The sequence below is a fragment of the Vitis riparia genome, chromosome 2 (assembly GCF_004353265.1).
Source record: "Vitis riparia cultivar Riparia Gloire de Montpellier isolate 1030 chromosome 2, EGFV_Vit.rip_1.0, whole genome shotgun sequence".
Taxonomy (NCBI): domain Eukaryota; kingdom Viridiplantae; phylum Streptophyta; class Magnoliopsida; order Vitales; family Vitaceae; genus Vitis; species Vitis riparia.
Window position 1 is genome coordinate 16,613,533 of NC_048432.1, and position 23,645 is coordinate 16,637,177.

The 23,645-nt window shown below is 36.0% G+C and overlaps 4 protein-coding genes across 6 annotated transcripts; 2 read left to right on the plus strand and 2 right to left on the minus strand.

Annotated features, from left to right (window-relative positions):
- Nucleotides 1-1,077: 1,077 nt before the first annotated feature.
- On the minus strand, nt 1,078-4,596 carry LOC117926805 (RNA-binding protein NOB1). Its single transcript, XM_034846097.1, has 5 exons — nt 4,235-4,596; nt 2,445-3,585; nt 1,983-2,151; nt 1,681-1,800; nt 1,078-1,547 (listed from the first exon to the last, which is right to left on the minus strand). Exons 1-5 carry the CDS (start codon nt 4,557-4,559, stop codon nt 1,401-1,403), a joined length of 1,902 nt encoding a protein of 633 aa, XP_034701988.1. The 5' UTR covers nt 4,560-4,596; the 3' UTR covers nt 1,078-1,400.
- Nucleotides 4,597-5,872: 1,276 nt separating this feature from the next.
- LOC117930771 (probable LRR receptor-like serine/threonine-protein kinase At1g63430) lies at nt 5,873-8,449 on the plus strand. The gene is made up of 6 exons (XM_034851484.1): nt 5,873-6,179; nt 6,275-6,480; nt 6,618-6,750; nt 6,835-6,992; nt 7,621-7,836; nt 7,970-8,449. Exons 1-6 carry the CDS (start codon nt 5,873-5,875, stop codon nt 8,213-8,215), a joined length of 1,266 nt encoding a protein of 421 aa, XP_034707375.1. The 3' UTR covers nt 8,216-8,449.
- Nucleotides 8,450-15,542: 7,093 nt separating this feature from the next.
- LOC117931604 (tubulin beta-2 chain) lies at nt 15,543-19,075 on the plus strand. The gene is made up of 3 exons (XM_034852592.1): nt 15,543-16,001; nt 16,568-16,837; nt 18,130-19,075. Exons 1-3 carry the CDS (start codon nt 15,608-15,610, stop codon nt 18,807-18,809), a joined length of 1,344 nt encoding a protein of 447 aa, XP_034708483.1. The 5' UTR covers nt 15,543-15,607; the 3' UTR covers nt 18,810-19,075.
- Nucleotides 19,076-19,401: 326 nt separating this feature from the next.
- On the minus strand, nt 19,402-23,645 carry LOC117931615 (serine racemase). Of its 3 annotated transcripts, XM_034852612.1 has the most exons (8): nt 23,543-23,616; nt 23,370-23,450; nt 22,453-22,628; nt 22,220-22,306; nt 21,921-22,151; nt 20,392-20,465; nt 20,126-20,312; nt 19,402-19,777 (listed from the first exon to the last, which is right to left on the minus strand). In XM_034852612.1, the coding sequence occupies exons 3-8, from the start codon at nt 22,626-22,628 to the stop codon at nt 19,531-19,533; spliced, it is 1,002 nt and encodes a 333-aa protein (XP_034708503.1). In that variant the 5' UTR covers nt 23,370-23,450; nt 23,543-23,616; the 3' UTR covers nt 19,402-19,530. The 3 variants fall into 3 exon arrangements, with proteins under 3 accessions (XP_034708503.1, XP_034708494.1, XP_034708510.1); XM_034852603.1 differs by lacking the exon at nt 23,370-23,450 and having other exon boundaries at nt 23,543-23,645; XM_034852619.1 differs by lacking the exon at nt 23,370-23,450 and having other exon boundaries at nt 22,453-22,664; nt 23,543-23,584.

Here is a 23,645-nt window from a genome sequence, read left to right on the forward strand (position 1 = left end):
CTGATTTCTGTTTTCTATTCACAATTTTGCTTTCCTATCTCTTGTTTAAGAAAAAAAAACCGGTGTAGGTTGATTCATTATTTTTAACATCTCTAATTCAAGACCAAACATGAAACTTTTGTTTGATTAAGCTTCTTTACGGAGGATGGATAAATTTCCAGATTTAAGACATGCTATGTCAGCTTTTCTGCCTGAAGCATTCAAAACGATTGGCTTCCTAGATCATCCCTCTGGAACAGGGTGATTTCCTTGGTATTTCATTACTGGATATGATATTCAAATTGCTGATAATTGGGTCAGAGTTGATGTTTTGTAAAAGCTTTTTGGTAGTGCAACAGTTGCAGCACTGGAAAATCAGGAACACCCTTTGGAGAGACCCAACACAAAACGTTTGGGTAAGTGTCAATCATAAGCAAATGATCCAGTTTCTCCCCACATTGACATGAGAAACAGTGCATATGAGCCCCCCTTTTTCAGTTGAACCAAGAGGACAAACATCAGCCTTTTCTCAGTTAAAGAGTGGGGGAGTAGTGACATATCAGATAATTCAAGATTCTCAGAATGATAACTAAACTGACCACTGAATCACTCCACTTTACTCCATATTCATAGTAAGAGAAAGAATTAAATCAATAGGTTTGGCTATGAACCAATTGCACCTAAAATACATCATCAAACCATGGAGCTTGAGGATTCTGTTAAATTGCTAATCACTTAATCTTCTGACTCGATGCTCAAAATTAAAGCAAGAGTTAAGACAGACAGTGTGATGATGAACAGAATAAAAATGGGTAATGAGTAATGAGAGTCTCACTCTCTCACCTTTTGTCACAGCTGTGGCAAACCACCATCTCCTTTGTATTTCCTCATCCAAGCTTACTCATTTGCTTTAGATGCATTTTTCCCGTTTCCTCCAACAATGGAAAACAAAAATCATATTTGGCTACTAGAAAATAGGTATTTTGTCACTATTTTCTTAGAACATATTTTAATGGTTTTAAGTTATTTTCACTTAATGCTGCTTTAAAAAATATATACATAAAAAACAAGTTAAAGCTATAAACATTTCAAATTATCAACAAACTTTTACTCTACAAAACATCAAACAACAATGGTTCTCAAAAACTGTTCCTTAGAATCGCTTTTTGAAAACAATTTTCCAGAAAAATAAGAAAACACCAAAATTGTGCTCGATAGGAGCAAACTATCTATAACATAATAAGCATCATGACAAATTATGGGTCTAGCTCACTCAAAAGAAGGCGATAAACCCAAAAAAAAAAAAAAAAAAATCATTAACACCTTGAATTGGCCATGCAAAACCCCTCCTTTTTCTTTTCAATACAGCTACCAAGTCGAAACGAATGAACAAAACTCAAAACTCCAGCTCAAACTGCCATCTACCGCTTCGAACGTGAGAAATGATTATCATTAGGATTCCTCTTTCCGCTGAAGACCGCCAATGCTTCTCTTACAGGAGGCCTTAAAGAAGTTTTCTTATCAGTATGGTGGCTGAAGAAGTCGTCTGAAGCAAAGAATTCATCTCCCTAGAAAAAACAATAGGAAATGTATGAATTAAACTTCAATTAAATACAAGATATTTGAACAAAAATAGAAATGAGAAACCCATGCATAACAATACTTTGAAAAAAATGGGGAGGAAAAGGGAATAAAACTAACTGGTTTATTAGCTTTCTTCTTTGTCTTGGGGTGCAGGAGCTTGTGAGGGAGTTGATCTTCACGTAAAATCGGGTTCTTAGTAATGGCATCTCTTCCACCTCGCGGCAAAGGCAGTGAAAACTGCATGCAGCCAAGTGTCAGCCACACACATATACATATATATATATGCAATATTCGTGCTTTATGTACGACCATACTAGAGTTGCTTGAAAAAATAATGGGCACAACCAAGGAACAGTATGAACCAGAAAACTTCACAGTAATTGCTAAGAAATAGAAAAGCTTGAGAATCATTTACTTACCTTTGTGCCACGCAAGCTAATACGTGGCTTACGAGCTGCTAGAATAATTCCATTCTCACCAACTGTAACAGCTACCTTGCGTAAAGTGCCACCATTGCCACACCTTGGGCAGAAAATTCTCCCAATTTCAGCAGTCACCTCATTGCAGGCATGGCATTTAAGAATCCATCTGGAAATATGATGTTCCAAAAATTAATCACATATCCATAGTACAATAGGTCAGTTATGTGAGACTAGATGTCCCTAGCACAAACATAGAGAAAACTCATATACAATTATTTAAGTCCTATTAATATGGATGAACCCTAGAAGATACATGTTTCAGAGTTTCAAACTCTGAACTTAAAGAAAAGTACAAAGAACTGTGGCATTTGTGTCTCAAAGGTTGAATAACAAGCAGAAGAAAATCATAAGTAGACATCAGTAATAACCCGGTCAACATAAATTGCATTCAGTTTGTACCTGTGCAGCTGGCGTATCTGCATCCCTCCTGGTGCCAGCAGGCGCAAACCCATCTGCAGAAGAACATTTTGCATTGCGAAATCGCTGGTTACACAAGCTACACTCGAATCAGACAAGGATTTCAACATCCAGCTTTGCTCACTACTTTCATCATCTATATATGACACATCAACACTTTCACTCATCTGGCTTGAGATCTCCAAGTGGTCCAACCTTTCATCGATAGTTTCAACCTCATCCTCTTCAACAGCTATATGTGCATTATTATCAGAGGTAGATTCTGCCACTGTGCAATTGTTGGACTCAGATCCCTCACACAAGAAGTCCCCCTCTTTCCCTTCTTGAAGATCCTTCAGTGAACCTTCTTCGAGCCTCATTTGTTGTAGGATTGAGGAAAGATTTCCATCACCCTCCTTGCCTCCAGTGGCCCCACTTTCCTCTGTTATCCCATTTCCAACAAGCTTTCCTTCAGGACTTTCATGCATCAGCTCATCAGCGCATTCAGTGTCCTCAATAATGTTATTTTCCATGTTTTCCTCTGCATCATGCTGATGACCATTTCCCAATGATGCTTCATGCAATTCGTGTCTAGCTTTTCTTCTAAGGTATCTTCGATGAGTACTTCGACTTACAGCAGGCAACCAATCACCAGCATTATCACCATATTGCCCCTGAGAGGCATCAACTCCATCTGCCACCATCTTCTTCCCCTCAATTTTTATTTCTTTCTTCTTAGGCAAATATCTCATAGGTCTTCTCGATGTGGGATCAGTATCCTCTTGATCCTCAGATCGAGCTTCACCTCCATTTCCTGTTAAACCATTTTCAGAGTGATCATCTGCAGGGATAACATTTAAATTTAAATCAGTCAATGGTAGGATTCTCGAATTTGGGTTTGATCCATCCTCGACTTCATGTTCTAATGCCTCCCACTCCTCCAAATTAGGAACATTAGAGCCCCACCCAGGCATATCCTTCTCAGGCAGCCTTTTCACATTAACCGCATGGATAGGCGGAGGGCTGTCCCTAAGATGCTTAGTCCCATGGATCTGAGCTTCCAGCATATAAGTCAATGCAATGAGTTTGAGATCAACATCTGAAAGCGTCTGCAAGTCACCAGTGGCTCTCGCGAAGTTGATAACTGTCACCCCACACAGAACACAAAAGTTCAATTCCTAATCAACCTCATACAGCCTTTTTGAAATTTAAGAAAAAAAAAATGGCAAACAAATAAAAATTCGGATCCTAGGTGCTTTAACAAGAAGAATGACCACAACGAGCTACACATGAAAGTTCAACAAATTTCCTTTCTTCTCTTTCATCATATGCCTAAAATCCATCTCAAAGTTGAAGTCAGGCCAAGGCAGATAACCAAGCACATATCCCATCAACAATAATTTACAAATTACACCGTACCATTATCCCCAGTCAAACATAAAAGAAATGGAAACCCAAACAGCATTTAGCCATCGGAATTCCACAGGCTGACTGGCTCCTCCAGAATTTGCAAGTAATTCGATTACCTAAAATCGCAATGACCAGTACCTAAATCTGTTCTAGGTTGATCTAAATTCACATGAGCCACATCTAATAGCACTGTTTGGTTCCCAGAAGAATGAGAGAACAAGAGAAAAAAATAAAACAAAATTTTCTCATTCATTCAGAACCAGAACAAAGCGCACAACTAAATTAAGCACACATTCTTCTCTCATTTTCTCAGAATCAAAACAGTGTATAAACATGAATTATGTGAGATGGATTAAAAAAAAAAAAAGAGGAGAAAGAGAGACCTTTTTTGAGGGATTCGGGAGATGGTTCCATGGTGTCGATAGTGAAGGGAACAAAGGCGAGCTTGTGGCGGGAGACGGGGTCACGGACTTCGTCGATGACTTCGGAGACAGATACGAACTTGTCGGCGCATCGAGTGAGCTGCTCTCCGCCTTGTATAATGGCGGTGGCATCGACGACGGCTATGCTGATGCCTTTGCTGGATTTGCAGCTGCCGACAGGGAGATTCGGGGGAATCAAGGCTTGCTGCTGCTGGTGGGGTTTTGGGGGTGGTTGCGCCTTGACTATGTTGCTCCAACATGGAGCCTGCGATGGAGGTTCCTCCATGGCTTGGAAGTAGGGACTGTGAGACAGAGGGCTGGGGTTTTGTTTTTTAAGCAAAACCCTAGTTGAAGGAGGTGATACAGGAAACATCAAGAACGAACGACGTCGTTTGAAAGTGGGCTTGGGCGCGGGCTTCGGAACCGGAGACTTTCCTAAGCCCTTGAGAATGGGCCTGGATCAGGTTTTGGGCTAAGATAACAATTAAATGGACCTATTTCGTACCTTCTGCGCTCCGCCAACCAGCAACCTAAAAGTTCTTTTACATATATATTTTTTTTCAGTGAATTCATCCTTCAATATGCGAGTGTGTGGTGAAGCTTTGATAAAATCGTAGAGGGTATGGATGTGTTTGATTTTATATATTGTTAGTGTATATATTCCTTCATTCCTTTGGTACAAAAGTGAAGAGGGTTTGTAAAGAAAGTAGATAGATGTGGACTATGTAATAGGATTTAAAATTGAAGTAAAATGACAATTTTATAATGTAATGGGTGGGTGTGATTTTAGTAGGATTAATTTTGCGTAATTCAATAAGAGTAGGTGGTGATGTGTTTAATTTTTCATTAATAGGTTTAATGCGATCTAATTTGTTCAACAAAAGAAATAGGTTTAATGGTTTTGACAAATAAGACGTTACAACTAGAAAGTAGTTACGCTTGAGGTTAGATACACCTAAAATATGACTTCTAAAACTATATATATATATATATTTTCTACTTGGAGTTGAAGCAAGTGGAATTGATCGATAAAAATGATAAGAGATTTTTTTACGAAATGTTAAACTAATAAGGAGTTTGTATGTTTAGTCCAAATCTAAGTGGAATTAGTGAAATTTCAAATTTTTACTCTTATCATCCTTGAATGATAAGTAGGCATATTTCAAACGATGTTAAAAACCCTAGCTAAAATCCCTAATTTTATGATAATTTTTTTTGTTCTAATTTGGGTCATATGTTCCTCACATGTATTCACTTAAACAAATTACAAAATAATAATAATAAATAAATAAATAAAAATCATGATAACAATACCTTAAATATCTGAATTGCTTATAATATATTGTCATTTATGCTATGTTTAGTTCCTTAAAAGTATTAAGGAAAGAAAAAAAAATTAAGAAAAATAGCTTTTTCATGTTTGGTTTCATGGTAAAAAATATAAAATATAATTAAAATTATAAAAAAAATTATATGTATTTAAATTATTTAAATTTTTATGTAATAAAAAGAAATAAGTAAAATGGATTTGAATAAACATATAAAAATAATTTATTGAGATTAAATATATGTAACTTTCTGTAGCGTTGAGTGAAGCTGATGGCAATTTTAATACTGACTATTGCCGTTGATGGTGACAATCTTCTTCTTACAGCTGTTCCTCCACCTGCCAAAAGCCATCCAGGAGTCGGCCCAAAGCACCAGCCAACCTTAGATGGATCGAAGCATCAGGACACATCAAAACCTGCCTGGCTTTTAGCTCTGGAAATAGTGACAGGAACCATGGTTGGTTCTCTCTGTATCATTGCTCTTCTCACTGCTCTTCAGAGATGCAAAAGCAAATCTTCTATCATAATCCCTTGGAAAAAATCAGCAAGTGAGAAGGAACATATGCAAGTATACATAGGTAAAATTGTTACTCAACAGTCCGCCCCATTTGCACTTTATACCTCAGAAACCTTTTCTTTAGTATTGATGGAAGTGTTCTTTCATTGATTACAGATTCTGAGATGTTGAAGGATGTATTTAGATTCAGCAGGCAAGAGCTTGAAGTAGCATGTGAAGATTTCAGCAACATAATAGGCTCCTCACCAGATAGTTTAGTCTACAAAGGCACTATGAAAGGTGGGCCCGAGATTGCTGTGATATCCCTATGCATCAAAGAGGAGCATTGGATGGGCTATCTCGAGCTCTATTTTCAGAAGGAGGTAATTACTCATCATTAATACTCTTCTGTATCAAATTTGGCCTAGAACTTATTTTGAGAACTGACCGAGAACCTAAAAATGTTCAATTTGGGAGACTAGTTGCTATACTTCAAAATTTGAGTTATTTCACCCCTCAGGTGGCAGATTTGGCAAGATTAAATCATGAGAATACAGGAAAATTACTGGGCTATTGTCGAGAGAGCTCTCCATTTACAAGAATGCTGGTTTTTGAATATGCATCAAATGGAACACTCTATGAGCACCTTCATTGTAAGTTGAGCTTCTTTTCTGTAACAGTTGTTTGCATCAATGTGCTTCAGTAGATGAAATTTGAGCCTTTTCATTTAAATGCAGATGGAGAAGGATGCCAATTATCATGGACGCGGCGCATGAAGATTATTATAGGGATTGGCCGTGGCCTAAAATATCTGCACACAGAACTTGATCCACCATTTACCATATCCGAGTTAAATTCGAGTGCTGTGTATATCACAGAAGATTTTTCTCCCAAGGTAATTCTTTGTATCAAGTTAAGCTTACTATGGATTACTTAAATCAAAAGAACCTTGCTCCAAAAAGTCAACATGAGAGAAAAGGCTGAGGTTAGGATGCAGATCACAATGTGAGAAACTTGGTTGGGTACTTGGAATTGTTGAAAAGAAAACCATTTACAGCTTTTTTTTAAAAAAAATCATGGTTGCTTTTCCCTTATTTTTCCTCAAGCTACTAAACCTTTCTACCTTATATCATAAATCCATGATATCCTTTACCCATTATATTTCTTTTACAGGCCATTTAGCACTTATCTGGTTCTAGAGTTAAAAATGATTTGTTGTTGAATAATGTAGCCAAGTCCAGAAATGAAGTCCATAATTTTTCTTTTTGCAAATATGATGGTTTTAGGTTCTTTTCAATTAAAAGATTTTTTTAAGTCTGAAAACGCAAAAACATTTTCTCCACATGGCAATGTTTCGAGAAAATCTATGGTGAACAAGTCTAAAAGAAGCCGGAAATGGTTCTCATTTCTGCTACCAGAAAGGTTCCTGGTTTTTGAATTCTCGTTGAAATGAGATGATACAACTCTACAGTCTAAAACAAATTTCTGAATTTTGATGATGTTCTCTTGAATTTGTACTGCAGCTAGTTGACTTTGAAAGTTGGAAGTCAATTCTTTCAAGATCAGAAAAGAACTCAGGCTCCATTGGCAGCCAAGGTGCCATCTGTGTTCTTCCAAATTCTCTGGAGGGACGCCATCTAGATGTTCAAGGCAACGTTTATGCATTTGGTGTACTTTTGCTGGAGATTATGAGTGGGAGACCTCCATACTGCAAGGACAAGGGTTGCTTGGTTGAATGGGTAAGAAACCTTCTGAAAATTGAATATTTGTTAAGCTTCCCACCAAAGTAATCTTGAAGGGATTAATTGTCGGGAGCGAAAAACTAGAGTTCCGACCAAATATGCCTAAAAACTGAATCCGTTTCTGCTGCAGGCTAGGGACTATCTTGACCTACCAGAAGCAATGTCATATGTGGTGGATCCTGAGTTGAAACATTTCAGATATGATGACCTTAAAGTCATATGTGAGGTGGTGAATCTTTGCATTCATCCCGAACCCACCAAGCGGCCATCCATGCAAGAACTGTGCACCATGTTGGAGACCAAAATTGACACATCCATATCTTCCGAGCTTAAGGCATCTTCTCTGGCGTGGGCTGAGCTTGCACTTTCATCGTGATTGAGTTATGAAACCTAACACACTGCAAATCTGAAATATACAACTGTAATTCTCCTTTCCTTCCTCAATTTTTTTGTTTTATCGGGTTCTTTGTAAATGCTTGCATGCTAAAAGAAACATAGAGCTTCATGCATGGCAAATCCTCTTTGTATACCATTGGTTGATCAGTAAAGTTCTGAAATTTCTGAACACGATTAAGGTCTTGTTAGTAAAGGATGACTATTTTCTCCTCTTGAAGCTATGTTTCCCCCCAATTTGCTACTCTAGTGCTGTACTGAGAGCGAGTTAATGTTGTAGTTGATAAACTCTGGGTGTAAATTTTGTTATAATTTCAAGGCATTTCCACAGCAGCAGCCACTGGTATCACCTGGGTTTATGCTCTTGTATTTAATACTACCTACTTATTTTGGATTTGAACCTATACCAAAGGTTAGAAGACCTCTGTCCTATCCATTAGGCAATGGACATTTTTCATTCCGATTTCTGTTTTCTATTCACAATTTTGCTTTCCTATCTCTTGTTTTGGGGTTGGTTGGGCCTTGACTATGTTGCTCCAACATGGAGCCTGAGATGGAGGTTCCTCCATGGCTTGGAATTAGGGACTGTGAGATAGAGGGCTGGGGTTTTGTTTTTGAAGCAAAACCCTAGTTGAAGGAGGTGATACAGGAAACATCAAGAGCGAACGACGTCGTTTGAAAGTGGGCTTGGGCTTGGGCTTCGGAACCAGAGACTTTCCTCAGCCCTGGAGAATGGGCCTGGATCAGGTTTTGGGCTAAGATAACAATTAAATGGACCTATTTCGTACCTTCTGTGCTCCGCCAACTAGCAACCTAAAAGTTCTTTTACATATATATTTTTTTTCAGTGAATTCATCCTTCAATACGTGAGTGTGTGGTGAAGCTTTGATAAAATCGTAGAGGGTATGGATGTGTTTGATTTTATATATTGTTAGTGTAGGTATTCCTTCATTCCTTTGGTACAAAAGTGAAGAGGGTTTGTGTAGACCCTTTTTTTGGACTACCCGGGGAGCCACCTGAAGATTTCATTTTTTTTGGAGTAGGGGCCGGTTCCCTAAATAGCAAGCCACATGGGACGCATGGCTGAGGAGACCACTGCCTAGCCATGGTGGTGGTTGGGACGACGACTTATTTGCTGAGCCAAGAATAGTGAAGCTAGTAACAGATAAGAGAGAGTTGGGGACTAAAAAAGGAGAGGGGGAGAACTTATGAAGAAAAAGAAGAAACCGGAGAGCTTGAGGGAGTGTTCATTTAGCTGGGGAAAGGGGGATTCGTTGGCCAGGCAAGAACTATGAAAGAACTCTTAGGTAAGTTTACTATGTACCTCTTATTCATCTTCATTATCATTGATCTTTCATTTTCTTCTCTTGCTACTTGGGGTCTCGCTTGTCTGTCTGGTTATGGATAACATGAGTCATGTATAAGTTTTGTTAATTTTTGGCTTGTTCACATGCTCATTGATTGTTTCATTTGCTGTTTGGATATGTTTGCCCTGCTAATATCTCATTCTCTTGGATTTCATTTGAGGTTATCACGTACATGGATTGGTATGAATTGATTTAATTTTCTCCCTCATCCCACCTGTTTTGAGCCCATGAACATCACTTGATATGAGATCCTATACATTCATGTGCTGGATGCTCACTTGTTTGTTCTACCCTCAGTTTTCACTCTAGTTCATGCCTTAGAGTTTATTCTTTTGATTTCACCGGGGGGGTGCTTTCGCTGCGATTTTTCTGGTGGTCGGCCAACTGGGAGAGGAGCCTTAGAGAGTTGAGGACAGAGGAGAGATTTTTCTGGGGAAGGGGACAGAGGAAAGGAGCGAGAGGGCGTCCTTTGAAGTTGACCTTCAGTATATGTAGCATGGGAGGTTGTGTCGTTTTCGTTTTTGGTTGGAATCTCTATATTGGATAGCATGGTGAAGGAGTTTTGGGTCAAAATGGCCCATTTTTGAAACTTAATGTTGAAAATGGGCACATTTTGAAACTATTGTTCAAAATGGCCTCTTTGATGCCACGTAGGCGCCACATCATTAAATTTTTTTTTTTTTCGTCATTATAGTGAAAGCCGCAGTTGGGAAACGCGACTTCATTTTTGTACTAAAACCGCAGTTGGGAAATGCGGCTTCATTTTTGCACTAAAGCCGCAGTTGGGAAATGCGGCTTCATTTTTGTACTAAAGCCGCATTTGCCAAACGCGGCTTCATTTTTTAACTAAAGTCGCGGTTGCCAACCGCGGCTTTAGTTCATTTTTATTTAAATTTAAAATTTAATTAAAAAATTATTAAATTACAATTTATGAATGAAATTTAAAAATATACTTAAATAATAAATTATTTATATTTAAATTTAAAATTCTAGTATTATTTCAACAAACATAAATTGATAAATAGAAGATATTATAAATGAATGTTTTATTTATTAATAAATTAATAATCTTAAAATAATAAATTTATATAACATATAAATAATATATAAAATTGTATAATTTATTAATTTAAGATATTTAATTTGTTAATTTTTAAGATATTAATTTATTTATATTATGATAAATTTATCTTTATCGAAATAATAGTATAATAGTTAATAACTGAGATTTCAATTATAATATTTTTTTTACTTTCCAATTTAATTAAAAACTATTAAATCACAATTTATGATTAAAATTTAAAAAATATACTTAATTAAAAATTATTTATTTATACTGTTATTTCGATAAAGATAAATTTATCATAATATAAATAAATTAATATCTTAAAAATTAACAAATTAAATATCTTAAATTAATAAATTATACAATTTTATATATTATTTATATGTTATATAAATTTATTATTTTAAGATTATTAATTTATTAATAAATCAAATATTCATTTATAATATATTTTATTTATCAATTTATGTTTGTTGAAATAATACTAGATTTTTAAGTTTAAATATAAATAAATTTTTATTTAAGTATATTTTTAAATTTCATTCATAAATTGTAATTTAATAAATTTTTAATTAAATTTTAAATTTAAATAAAAATAAACTAAAGCCGCGGTTGCCAACCGCGGCTTTAGTTAAAAAATGAAGCCGCGTTTGGCAAATGCGGCTTTAGTACAAAAATGAAGCCGCGTTTGCCAACTGCGGCTTTAGTGCAAAAATGAAGCCGCATTTCCCAACTGCGGCTTTAGTACAAAAATGAAGCCGCGTTTCCCAACTGCAACTTTAGTGCAAAAATGAAGCCGCGTTTCCCAACTGCGACTTTCACTATAATGACGAAAAAAAATATTTTTTAATGATGTGGCGTCTACGTGGCATCAAATAGGCCATTTTGAACAATAGTTTCAAAATGTGCCCATTTTCAACATTAAGTTTAAAAAATGGGCCATTTTGACCCAAAACTCATGGTGAAGCCTGCAACATTAGCATTTTGTGGTGCATTCTTTTATTTATTTATTCATTAAAGGGTATGCATGTACACCTTTTTTTATTTGTTTATTCATTAAAGGATATGCCTATACACCTTTTTCTATTTGTTTGATTCATTAAAGGTGTGCTTGTACACGTTGGGCCATTCTAAGGCCATATGGCTTTTGTTTTATTGTTTTCTTATTTTCTTTTTTTAACTTTTGATGTCCAAAAATTTCATTTTCAAAATCTTAATGTTAAGATAATTTTTCAAAACTCCAGTTTTGATTTAATCTTTTCAAAGCTCCAAACTAAATTTAATTTTTAAAACTCTAATCTTTTTCAAATTTAATTTCCGGTTCCGATTTCCTTCAAATTTAATTTCCAAAATTTCATTTCTTTCAAATTTAATTTCCAAAATTTTGATTTCTTTCAAATTTAATTTCCAAAATCAATTTCTTTTAAATTTAATTTCCAAAATTCCATTTCCTAAATTTAATTTTTAAAACTCCAATCTCTTTCAAATTTAATTTTTGGAATTCCGATTTCCTTCAAATTTAATTTCCAAAATTCAAATTCTTCTATTTAATTTCCAAAATTTCATTTCTTTCAAATTTAATTTCCAAAATCTAATTTCTTTTGAATTTAATTTCCAAAACTCCATTTCCTAAATTTAATTTTTAAAACTCCAATTTCTTTCAAATTTAATTTTCAAAATTTAATTTTTCTAAAATTGAATGTCCAAAATCAAATTTCTTGTAAATTTAATATCCAAAATTCTAATTCTTAAATTTGATTTTCAAGACTCCAATTTTCAAGTAATCTTAGGGACTCCAATTTTCAAATAAATTTCAAAGATCCAATTTTCTTTCAAATAGTTTTAATTCCACTCTGGTTTTCAAACAATCTTCTACTCCTCTTGATTTTAATAAGCATGAATGAATTTTTCATAATTCTAGAATAATAGAATCTGGTGGGAGCCCCACATAAGTGATTTTATAATTGATTGATTGGTTGATTAATTTAATTGTCATGCATGTTTGATTTTATTATGCTCTATAACATGCTCGAAATTATTCCTTAATTGTGCACTGACCCTATTTCATGATAGCACATGGTGGCTTGTTGCCCAAGTACGCATCCACTCCATTTCTGGTATTTCTATATGCATGTTTAGATTCTCACATGTGCATGATCACTCTGAGTATTCATTGATTTATTCACCAATTGCCACGTTAGCTTCATTTTATTAGTAGAGACCCGACTTTAGAAACCTAGAGGGGTGCTACGGTCTTTACCGTACCTTCCCAATAAGTAATCTGACCTCCAAACCCGATCCGATTTTTCACAGACCACCTTTTCTAAATAAGAAGTCACACTTAGGGTTTTCTTTTTTATTTTGTTTACCCTTCAAAAATAAAACAAAAATAAGTGGCGACTCCAAGTCATTTTCTTAACCAATAAAATCATTTTTCAAAATAAAAATTGAGCTCGCCATCCAGTGGGAAACGCATGAGCTGAAATGCGGGGTCCACAATTTGTAAAGAAAATAAATAGATGTGGACTATGTGATAGGATTTAAAATTGAAGTAAAATGACAATTTTATAATGTAATGGGTGGGTGTGGTTTTAGTAGGATTAATTTTGCGTAATTTAATGGGTTTGACAAACAAGACATTACAACTAAAAAGTGGTTACGCTTGGGGCTAGATACACCTAAAATATGACTTTTAAAACTATACTCCTATTAGTTTGAAATTTATATATATATATATATATTTTCTACTTTGAGTCGAAGCAAGTGGAATTGATCGATAAAAATGATAAGAGATTTTTTTACGAAATGTTAAACTAATAAGGGGTTTGTATGTTTAGTCCAAATCTAAGTGGAATTTCAAATTTTTACTCTTATAATCGTTGAATGATAAATAGGCATATTTCACACAATGTTAAAAACCCTAACTAAAATCCCTAATTTTGTGATAAATTTTTTGTTCTAATTTGGGTCATATGTTCCTCACATGTATTCAGTTAAATAAGTTACAATAATAATAATAATAATAATAATAATAATAATAATAAATAAAAATCATGATAAAAATTCCTTAAATATCTTAATTGCTTATACTATGTTGTTATTTATGCTTAGTTTCTAAAAAGTACTAAGGAAATAAAAAAAAGTATTAAGAAAAATAACTTTTTCATGTTTGGTTTTACGGTAAAAAATGCAAAAGAAAATAAAATATAATTAAATTTATTAAAAAAATTATATGTATTTAAATTATTTAATTTTTATATAATATAGGGAAATAAGAAAAATGAGTTTGAAGAAACATATAAAAATAATTTATTAAGGTTAAACATATATTTTTTTTTTTTATTTTCCTTCACTTTTTATTTCCTTTTATTTTTCCTCTTTATTTTATTTCCTTCATATTTTCCCTCAAAATTTTCAAGAACCAAACATAGTCCGAAGGATTATCATTAAGTTTATATTTAGTTAACAAAATTTATTTTAAAAAACAAATAATAAGAAAAATTATTTTAGCATGTTTAGTTATATTATAAAAAAATACAAAAAAAATCAATATATGATTAAAATAAATTAAAACCTTATGAAATTTTAAATTATTTAATCTTTATATGAAGGAATTAAAATAAGTAAAATGAATTTAAAAGTAGTTTATAAATATAATTTATTAATTTTAAATTTAGTTTTTGTTTTTATTTTTATTTGTTTTCTCTATTTTAAACTAAATATAGCCTAAAAGATTATATGAAGTGGGTTTAGGTGACTTTTAGAATATGTTTTGTAATATTTAAAAAAACCATTATAAATAATTATCAAGAAAATGTTATTAGAGAAAGGACTTCAACTGAAAGCACTTCAAATGGAAACGCTTCTATCTAAGTATCTATACCTTGCCGAATAGTTAATGAAACTTAACAATATTATAATTAGAGAGAGGAATCTCCATACCTCTCAATCAAAATCCAAAAGAGTGGGTTGGTTTGCTTTGATGCCAAGTCTGGTGTTGATGGCTACATCTGCTCTCACATGATTATTCCACTCCATCTCCAGCTCTCATTCATTACGTCATCATGCTCCACGTGTCAGTTCATTATCTCGGAGTACGATCCACGCTTTACTCTACTTCCACGTCTATTTCAGTTCCCTTCATCCACACACAATCCTCGAATGCCCCCCTCAGCCCCTCCCCTGTTTTCGCTCGGACCGATACTCTGGATTTCCAACCGTCCGATGGAATCAAACGGCTGGAAAGCCCCCATTTCTTAAATATGCATTAAATGCAAACTTTTTTCAGTAGTGATAAAGATTGATGGTGTAAAACATAAATGATATTTCTTTTTATTAAATGTACGCTAAATGAAATTTAATTTCAATTTTTAAATTAATTTAAAATTTAAAAATTAAGTCTAACGAAACATCCCACTTATTTTCCTTTAATTGTATTATATTTTAAGTTTCTTTATGTAAAAAATCAAGTAAAATAAATTTGAATTTTTTTAAAAAACTTTTTCTAATATTTGTATGGCATGTATCTATTTGACTAATTGACATCTTTGGTCTACTCAAAATATCATTATTTGTTGACCATTGTGAGGATAGAGTGGTAATTACGTATGACAATGGTGGTGTGACCAGGAGAGCTCGCCAAAAATAGGAACCTCTGGTCACCCATTTGTTCGACTGCTCCTAGCGAAAACCAATATGATCCTTACACGTGTCAATCTCTTTAACTCCAGTCAGCACCCAACTAAATCTCCGTTCAAATTTCAGATTCCCCCTAAAACCCAACGTCCGTCATAACCGCCGTGAAGTTTTACTACTTCATTTCCTAAAGTCGTAAGGGAAGCCGTCAACTTCCACCTATAAATTCGTCCGCTTCCCTATTTCCCCCCATTTCCCTCTGTAACCCTGTTTTCTCTCTACTTTCGCACTCAATTTTCCCGAGAAAATGCGTGAGATTCTCCACATCCAAGGCGGCCAATGCGGCAACCAGATCGGAGCCAAGTTCTGGGAGGTGGTGTGCGCCGAGCACGGCATCGACTCCACCGGAAGGTACCAGGGGGATTCCGATCTGCAGCTGGAGAGAGTTAATGTCTACTACAACGAAGCCAGTTGTGGCCGGTTTGTTCCTAGGGCGGTTCTCATGGATCTTGAACCAGGGACGATGGACAGCGTCAGATCTGGGCTGTATGGACAGATTTTCCGGCCGGATAACTTTGTGTTTGGGCAGTCCGGCGCCGGGAACAACTGGGCCAAGGGTCATTATACGGAGGGAGCGGAGCTTATCGACTCTGTTCTCGATGTTGTGAGGAAGGAGGCTGAGAACTGTGACTGTCTACAAGGTCCAGGTTTCTCTTTCTCTTAAACTTTGTTCCACTCTGTTCTGGGCGTTTTTTTTTTTTTTTCTCATGTCGTTTTTGTCTGGGCGCTGAGAGAGGGGATGGAAAGATACGTCGGATTTGGGCTTATGAGAGTGAATATGTTTGTTCCAAGTCCACTGCATTCGATCCAACTGTTTGATTGAGTTAATAATTCTTCTTTTTTCCTTTGTTTTCTGTTCAACCAAACAGTGGGAAATATAGTTCTTCAAGTTTCTTGGCAGCCAAACAAGGCCTAGAAGCCCTTTTGTTTTTTGGTTTTGTTTTCTCACTCTAATCCTACGTTGTGTTATCGGGAAACAAGAGTAAAACACAAGACAACAAAGTTTTAAATGTTCCATCTTCTGCCGTTTATTGTTTCCTGAAGGAAATTCAAGCATAGCTGAACTAAGCCTGAAATTGCAATTAGCCAAACTTGAGAATTTTGTCTGGCCTGATTCCGGTGTACCCTTTGTCCATTCCTGTCTTCTCTCAGCAACCGAACAGAGCGTTCAAGAAAATAAACTCTTGAATCTTTGATTTATTTTCAGGTTTCCAGGTTTGTCACTCATTGGGAGGCGGGACCGGCTCTGGAATGGGAACGCTGCTGATCTCAAAGATAAGGGAAGAGTACCCTGATAGGATGATGCTAACATTCTCCGTGTTTCCATCTCCGAAGGTGTCCGATACGGTGGTTGAGCCTTACAACGCCACACTATCTGTTCACCAGCTTGTTGAAAATGCAGATGAGTGTATGGTTCTGGACAACGAAGCTCTCTACGATATTTGCTTCCGTACACTCAAGCTCACCACGCCCAGTTGTAAGTTTGTTTCCCCTTTCTTACTCATCTATTTCCTTTTAATTGGTAGGTTTCTTAAATTTTGTTTAGTATGAATTATAGAAAAAAAAGGAAAAAAATGCAACGCAATCTTTAGGGTTTGGTTAAATGAGATTCAAGTTTCCTATCATAACAGTAGGCTGTGCGTTTGTCCGTCGTTTATTTTTGGAATCATCTCAATTGTTAGGTTGTGTACCGTCATATAATTTGTTTACCATGTATATATATTTTTTCGAGACAAACGCTTTGTTTTGTTATGGAGCCGTTCTACCTATTTTATAGAAAAAAGGGGTTAGGTTAACAGAGGGCAGTTGAGGTTGCAGTGGGAAATCATGTCAGACGGTGGTGGTGTGGACGGGCCAGATGCCCACTGGAGGACAAATAAAATAATCCATTCTTATTCTTATTCTGATTCGACTGCAAAGTTCACGTGATTGCCAGACTTCTTTAGTCTTTGCATGGCACATGTGTCTTGCCTCCTCGATTCCCATCGGGGAATAGAGGAAGTTTTGGTTTAGGGGCATGGAATCCATTTTCAGTCTGTCCAGCTGATAGTTTTGTCTTTATCTACGAATCAAGCTGGAGGACGTCTGAACATGTCTTTTTATGTTCAGTACAGAGGGGTATGGTTTAGCCCTCCTCAGTTTCTGATATTTTATTGTGTGAACAGCTTGTATATTCTGTCTGTGGTGGTGGTTTGACAAACAATATGCTAGTCCACAAGGTCCTCAACTAGAAAATTGGGGTTTCCTTCCATGACAGGATTGAAGCATTTTGGATGGGAAAATGACCAAGTTTTTCAATATATGTAATAGTAGAGTTCGCCTCTATATTCTAGCTGCTGCACACTTGAATCACGTGATTTCCTGATTTTATTTATTCCTTGTGGACAAAAACAGTTGTGAGTTCACATGGATCTTCCTTGGATGACCTTTTTGTCTTCCAAGGAAGTCTGCATAGGCTTCCGCTTTATTATTTATAATGTCTTTGGTTAACGTTTACGTTAATAATTAAGTGACTTACTGCATCTCTCTCTTTGACAGCTTTGGCTTTGAGTTTTTGTAAGTGAAGTACTGGTCCTTCTGTAGCATGTTTAACTACAAGCAAGAGTGATAACAAATTTTCATTTTTCTAAAGTAAAAAGTAATGAACCGTTCAATATTAGAAAATTTGATTGTTTCTGCATTATTTTTTCTGAGTTTTTCCTGAGTAGACAAACGGGCTAAAATTGGTTTCCTAATGTTGGAACTAACCGAGTGTTTGTATTTGTTCAGTTGGTGACTTGAACCATCTAATTTCTGCCACAATGAGTGGAGTCACATGCTGCCTCCGCTTCCCTGGCCAACTGAATTCAGATCTTCGCAAGCTGGCAGTCAACCTCATCCCATTCCCAAGGCTACACTTTTTTATGGTTGGGTTTGCACCTCTCACATCTCGTGGTTCCCAGCAGTACCGTGCTCTTACAGTCCCAGAACTTACCCAGCAGATGTGGGATGCAAAGAACATGATGTGTGCAGCTGATCCTCGCCATGGTAGATACCTCACAGCATCGGCCATGTTTCGAGGAAAGATGAGCACGAAGGAGGTTGACGAGCAGATGATTAATGTACAAAACAAGAACTCATCCTACTTTGTTGAGTGGATTCCAAATAATGTGAAGTCTACTGTTTGTGACATTCCTCCAACGGGGTTGAAGATGGCTTCAACATTTATTGGGAATTCGACATCAATCCAAGAGATGTTCAGGAGGGTGAGTGAGCAGTTCACTGCCATGTTCCGGAGGAAGGCTTTCTTGCACTGGTACACTGGTGAGGGAATGGACGAGATGGAATTCACAGAAGCTGAGAGCAACATGAATGATTTGGTGTCAGAGTACCAGCAATACCAGGATGCAACTGCAGATGAAGAAGGTGATTATGAAGACGAGGAAGAGTATCAGGAGGACGAGGCATAAGCTTGCTTGATCATAGCATGCTTATTGAATTTGAATGTAGGGAGGTTCTTTATTGATGCTGATAATACCCTTTTGGATGTTTGTGGTTGTGGAGTGGCTTTGGTGCAATTTTGCATTGATTGTTTGGGAGGTGTGCGTAGTATTTTTCTTCTTGGGTTTGCTGTTTTCACAATAGAGTACTGGGTTACTTTCATTGTTGCTTTTCCATATTAGATAATTACTACTTTAGTACTACTCTTTCTGCACAGGTAGCGTGGATTCTGTCATTCCAATCTTCCCTCAACATCAGGGACTTCTTGTCATTGTCTCTATTCTATAAGCAACCGCTACCCGAAAAGAGAAACCAGTTTTAACAGGTGATCTATGAGTATTTTTCTCTCTGGGCATATTGCTAATTCTATTTGCAATGGCCGTTGGTTGTCTGGCCAGCATTTTGGTTGTGGTAATCATGTGGAAAAAAAATATTCTTTGACATGATAATCAATTTCTAAAAAACTAATAATTTTTGGTAAGTTAAAATATTGGAAAGATGACGTTTGAGTGAATGAAAATAATTTTCAAATCAGAGAATGTTTGATGAATCTTAGCTCTATCAAAGCAGGCACTGGTCAGTAAGAGCCTAAGAGGATTCTGAGGAATTTTAAAGATTATTTGTTGCATTTTCAGTATAAAAATGATGACCCAAGAACAAGCTCCATGAGAGCCAGGACTGGTTTGATTTTTATTTACCCAATGAATCCCAAAGCACTCCCAGATCAACATTGCCCCCCGAAAGTACAATTCCAACGTTCCTGCAGTTCTTCCAAGCAGGATTTTTCTTGAAACTGTCAGACAGAACCGCGGCAAGACCTATAGCTCCACTAGGCTCTACTGCAACCTTCAGAATCTCATAACAGAGTTTCATGGCTTCGATTATCTCCTTATCCTCCACGACTATGATATCATCAACGAGATCTCGTACTACAGGCCTGCTCCATTCAAAGGTAGAATGTGAGATGTTGAAGACAATTACCCGCACTAAACTCATTGACTAATGAAGACAAATGAAATCGATCTGGCAAGACAAACTAACAGTTAGAAGCTGATAATATCACTCCCAACTATACAAGAATGTCATGTTTTAAGGCTCCCATCTTTTGTAAACTGTATTAATTCATTCTACGAAAGATGCTGAAGCCCTATCATGGGTTCAGGAATATGATGGGGCACTGGCCTCGTCCAGATCTATGTTATTGAAGTAGGGTAGGAAAGTTTTTTTTTTTTTTAATTACTATTAATTGGCAAACAGGACACAGGTGATGTAAGATCCTCTGTACCAGGTAAGATCTCCAAGAGAAGCTCGAAGCCCATCAGCAATGGTGTTGGTCTCAGGCAATGTTATAATCCTGCCAGCATTTTTTGATTGAGCTGCATCATTAGCTCCCTTCGGCTCAGCAGCAAATACTCGAATGGCAGGGTTGATGGACTTGGCAGCCAATGCCACCCCTGATATCAAACCACCTCCTACAAATTTTTTTAGTGGGGGGTTAAAAAAAGCATAAGCCAATCCAAGGTAATCGCATTTCAATCTAATCAAACAAACCGCTTATTGGAACCATTATAGTGTCTATTTGTGGGGCTTGCTCCAGAAGTTCCAGTGATATGGTACCCTGCCCACTACAAAAAAACAACTAAAACAGTGTCAATCAGCCATACTACAAGTTCCTTCTATTTTAAACGTACTTCTCAGTTCACAACATGTTGGAGTTTCAGTGAAGGAGAAGAAATAAATGTTTGGGATTCATGTAATGGGGAAATTCGATCTTCATAAACATACAGCACATGACTGAGACACAATGGAGTAAAGCCTTTTACTCTTTTTCTCTATGTAGTTTAGAAATAATGACAACACAACACAACAAGGCAACAGCATCAGTAGCTATGCGAATCTTAAAAAAATTTCAGATTTATTTCATGTGGCTACTCTCGACTAAAGTAAAGATGTCCTAAGTTTTCTCATGCAAAACAATCCTACAGCAACTTGCAAGCATTACTCTTCCTCTTCCTATATTACTGCTAACAGTTACCAGATAAATCAAGCTTATGGGAACTTAGGAAGAGAAGTGCATTAGCCAACATAGATCTAGACTTCACCACATAAAGGAAAATCAAATGGATACCAACCCTATATGATGCATGAGCCTTTACCAAAATAAAATGATATCTCTTTCTTTGAAGCAACTCTGTGGGAATTGTATAGTGGATCTCAAATTTAAATTTTAAGATCTTTCTGGTGTCAGCCAATTAGGTAAACCAATTTCTACTCTTTTCTATACAAAATTTTCCAACGTTTGAATAATTTTTGAATGATTTGAAAATTCAATTTGAATGCAGTTCAAAGTGAATCCAAAACTTATATCTAAAATTTTGGGGATTACTGGCAACATTAATCTCCCTTTATGCAACTTCAAGGCATCAATAACATCCTGTCAGTATAAGAACTTTGTGCACTAATGATGTATCACAACCTACATTTGATCTTCCATATAGCTGTCAAAATGTGAAGCAGAAACAGGGAATCAGATGTGAAATCAAACTGCTAAACATTGTTCAGAAATATATGGGAAATGTGTGCCAAAAAATAAACATTGGAAAGGCTTGGGAAGCATGGATAGCAAAAACTCGTTAGTCATGGCTTAAACACATTTTGCCAGTTTCACAGACATTTCCACAATGTTTCCCCTATTAATTCCTAGATGTTTTCCCTGCTTCTGAAATATGCCACATATCAAAGACCACGTTTTCTAGAAGCTACGTTAGCATATGAACATGCCATTCTCTCCACTCTCATTTCACCTGTACAATCATTAGGTTTGACATGCATATAGATTATGGATAGAAACTACGGTGTATCCTTATGGACTTCAAATCAAAATCAAGCGCATACATGGAATCATGAACAATAAAGAAATACATTCAACTACCCAAAAAAATTTAAGACATACATTCTAGGCAATGATAGTGAATTTTAACTAGATAGCCAGATCCATTCATGATGCTCTTATGCAGTTATGCCAAAGAAATGTAAAGATGGAAAGAAAACCCTTTTTTCTTTTCAAGTCAGCATTGTACCTTATAATGCGCCCATCATTATATGGATGAAGAAGAACAGCACCAGTTTCTTGCAACACCCTGGTAGCAATATCTTCCCTTGACTGCATTGTGGCCCTGCTCCAGATAACCTGGCCACCGTAACGTATGACATTCTCAACTTTGCATCTTGGAGCATTTTCTGGTATAACTATATATGCCGGAATCCCCCGAAGTTTTGCAGCCAGAGACAATGCTGCAGCATGATTCCCACTAATTTTGGAGACATGATCAGTGGATATTCTGGTGAATAGGTAAGTAATAATTAGTTCTGAGCAAACCTGCTGTGAGTTACAACCCCTTTGGCTGCCTGCTCATCATCGAGTGAAAAAATAGCATTGCAGGCACCTCTAAATTTGAAGGCTCCACTGATAAACAATCAGAAAAAAATTGTTTAACCTTGGGTAAAAAAGCTATATAACTTTTAAAAAATTGATAGGATGTAGAGCTCAAACATCACTTGTAAGAAAATAAGAATTAATGTCTTTTCCATTACCATTAATCAGCTTCTTACCCCTTCTGAAAACATTCACATTTAAAAAATAGCCCCCTCCCAGCAAGAGAATTGAGGGTTTCTGAAGTCAAAACTGGAGTTTTGTGTATGAATGAGTTGATCCGCACTTGTGCTTCTCGTATGGAGGAAATGTCAGCAGCATACCTCTTACTCCTTATTTCATTCTCTGCTTCCATCTTCACATCACCAACAAGAATACACGGTTTTAGTCTCTGAAAGAAAATTGAAAAAGATACCAAACACGAGCTTTACTTATGCAGAAAGATAAAAGGTTGGATTTCATAGTTCAGTTTCTTGTTTTGAAAATTAACAAAAATCATTTTTCATAAGAAACAATGACAAGTGAATCACTACTGAATATATTACGATTTATATTTCAGAAATAAATTCACAGTGCTTCATAAATTTGGTTTTTGTACTTTTATTGCAAAAACAAGACTTGTCAATTTCATAATCTGCTCAACTTTCTCTCTGCATTCTCTGCAACACGATCTCTCCGGGGTCACTCTTCAAAGACCCACTGAACAAACTGAATTGGTTTCTTCATAAAATAGAAAATATGACCTAATGAATGTTCATATTCATGGTTTCATTGTGTGATTGAATGCATATGCATAATTTGCAGTGTAAGGAGGTGGAGAATGGTGTGTAGAAACTGCATTTTCACATACCCACGATTCCATTTGCCAATTCATTCGTGGGTATTCCTTCATAATACTTGGGCTATATAATCCCTATCTAAACCTATATCAAACCAATCCAAAACATAAACCCTAGCCCATTTGAACTTAAATCAATTCAAATGAATCCATCCAATAATCACAGATTCACAATTATGAAGCAATATATTTATATACACACAAACTCAACACGCCAAGAAGAGTGTAAATTTGGTTAAGGCTGATTGAAACTGGCACCTGTGAGCAAAACACCAAATGGATTTCACTTTGTTCTCCTAATTGTCAAATATATTAGAGCTTCCCAACTTCGAATTGATACTAAAAATATGAAACAAAGGAAAATAAAAAGAGATCAAAATCATCATAAAGGAGAAAATAAAGGTTAGAGAGAGCTGCCGAGAACAACTTACAGTGAATGAAGAGGAAATCCAAAGACAGCGTCCGGCCAAAATACAGTTGATTAGTCCGCCATGTTGATTCCCACTTCACAGGAATATATTCTATTGTTCAAGG

What these genes read in the sequence shown, in the direction of transcription:
- LOC117926805 (XM_034846097.1), bottom strand. Translation starts at nt 4,559, where the DNA reads ATGGAGGAACCTCCATCGCAGGCTCCATGTTGGAGCAACATAGTCAAG. An exon ending in TCCCGAATCCCTCAAAAAAG is followed by an intron (nt 3,586 to 4,234) that starts GTCTCTCTTTCT and finishes GTGGGGTGACAG; the next exon opens with TTATCAACTTCGCGAGAGCC. An exon ending in CAGATACGCCAGCTGCACAG is followed by an intron (nt 2,152 to 2,444) that starts GTACAAACTGAA and finishes TCATATTTCCAG; the next exon opens with ATGGATTCTTAAATGCCATG.
- LOC117930771 (XM_034851484.1), top strand. Translation starts at nt 5,873, where the DNA reads ATGGCAATTTTAATACTGACTATTGCCGTTGATGGTGACAATCTTCTT. An exon ending in AGCTCTATTTTCAGAAGGAG is followed by an intron (nt 6,481 to 6,617) that starts GTAATTACTCAT and finishes TTCACCCCTCAG; the next exon opens with GTGGCAGATTTGGCAAGATT. An exon ending in ACTCTATGAGCACCTTCATT is followed by an intron (nt 6,751 to 6,834) that starts GTAAGTTGAGCT and finishes ATTTAAATGCAG; the next exon opens with ATGGAGAAGGATGCCAATTA.
- LOC117931604 (XM_034852592.1), top strand. Translation starts at nt 15,608, where the DNA reads ATGCGTGAGATTCTCCACATCCAAGGCGGCCAATGCGGCAACCAGATC. An exon ending in GAACTGTGACTGTCTACAAG is followed by an intron (nt 16,002 to 16,567) that starts GTCCAGGTTTCT and finishes ATTTATTTTCAG; the next exon opens with GTTTCCAGGTTTGTCACTCA. An exon ending in CAAGCTCACCACGCCCAGTT is followed by an intron (nt 16,838 to 18,129) that starts GTAAGTTTGTTT and finishes GTATTTGTTCAG; the next exon opens with TTGGTGACTTGAACCATCTA.
- LOC117931615 (XM_034852603.1), bottom strand. Translation starts at nt 22,628, where the DNA reads ATGGAAGCAGAGAATGAAATAAGGAGTAAGAGGTATGCTGCTGACATT. An exon ending in AATGATGGGCGCATTATAAG is followed by an intron (nt 20,466 to 21,920) that starts GTACAATGCTGA and finishes GTTTTTTTGTAG; the next exon opens with TGGGCAGGGTACCATATCAC. An exon ending in TATAATGGTTCCAATAAGCG is followed by an intron (nt 20,313 to 20,391) that starts GTTTGTTTGATT and finishes AAAAATTTGTAG; the next exon opens with GAGGTGGTTTGATATCAGGG.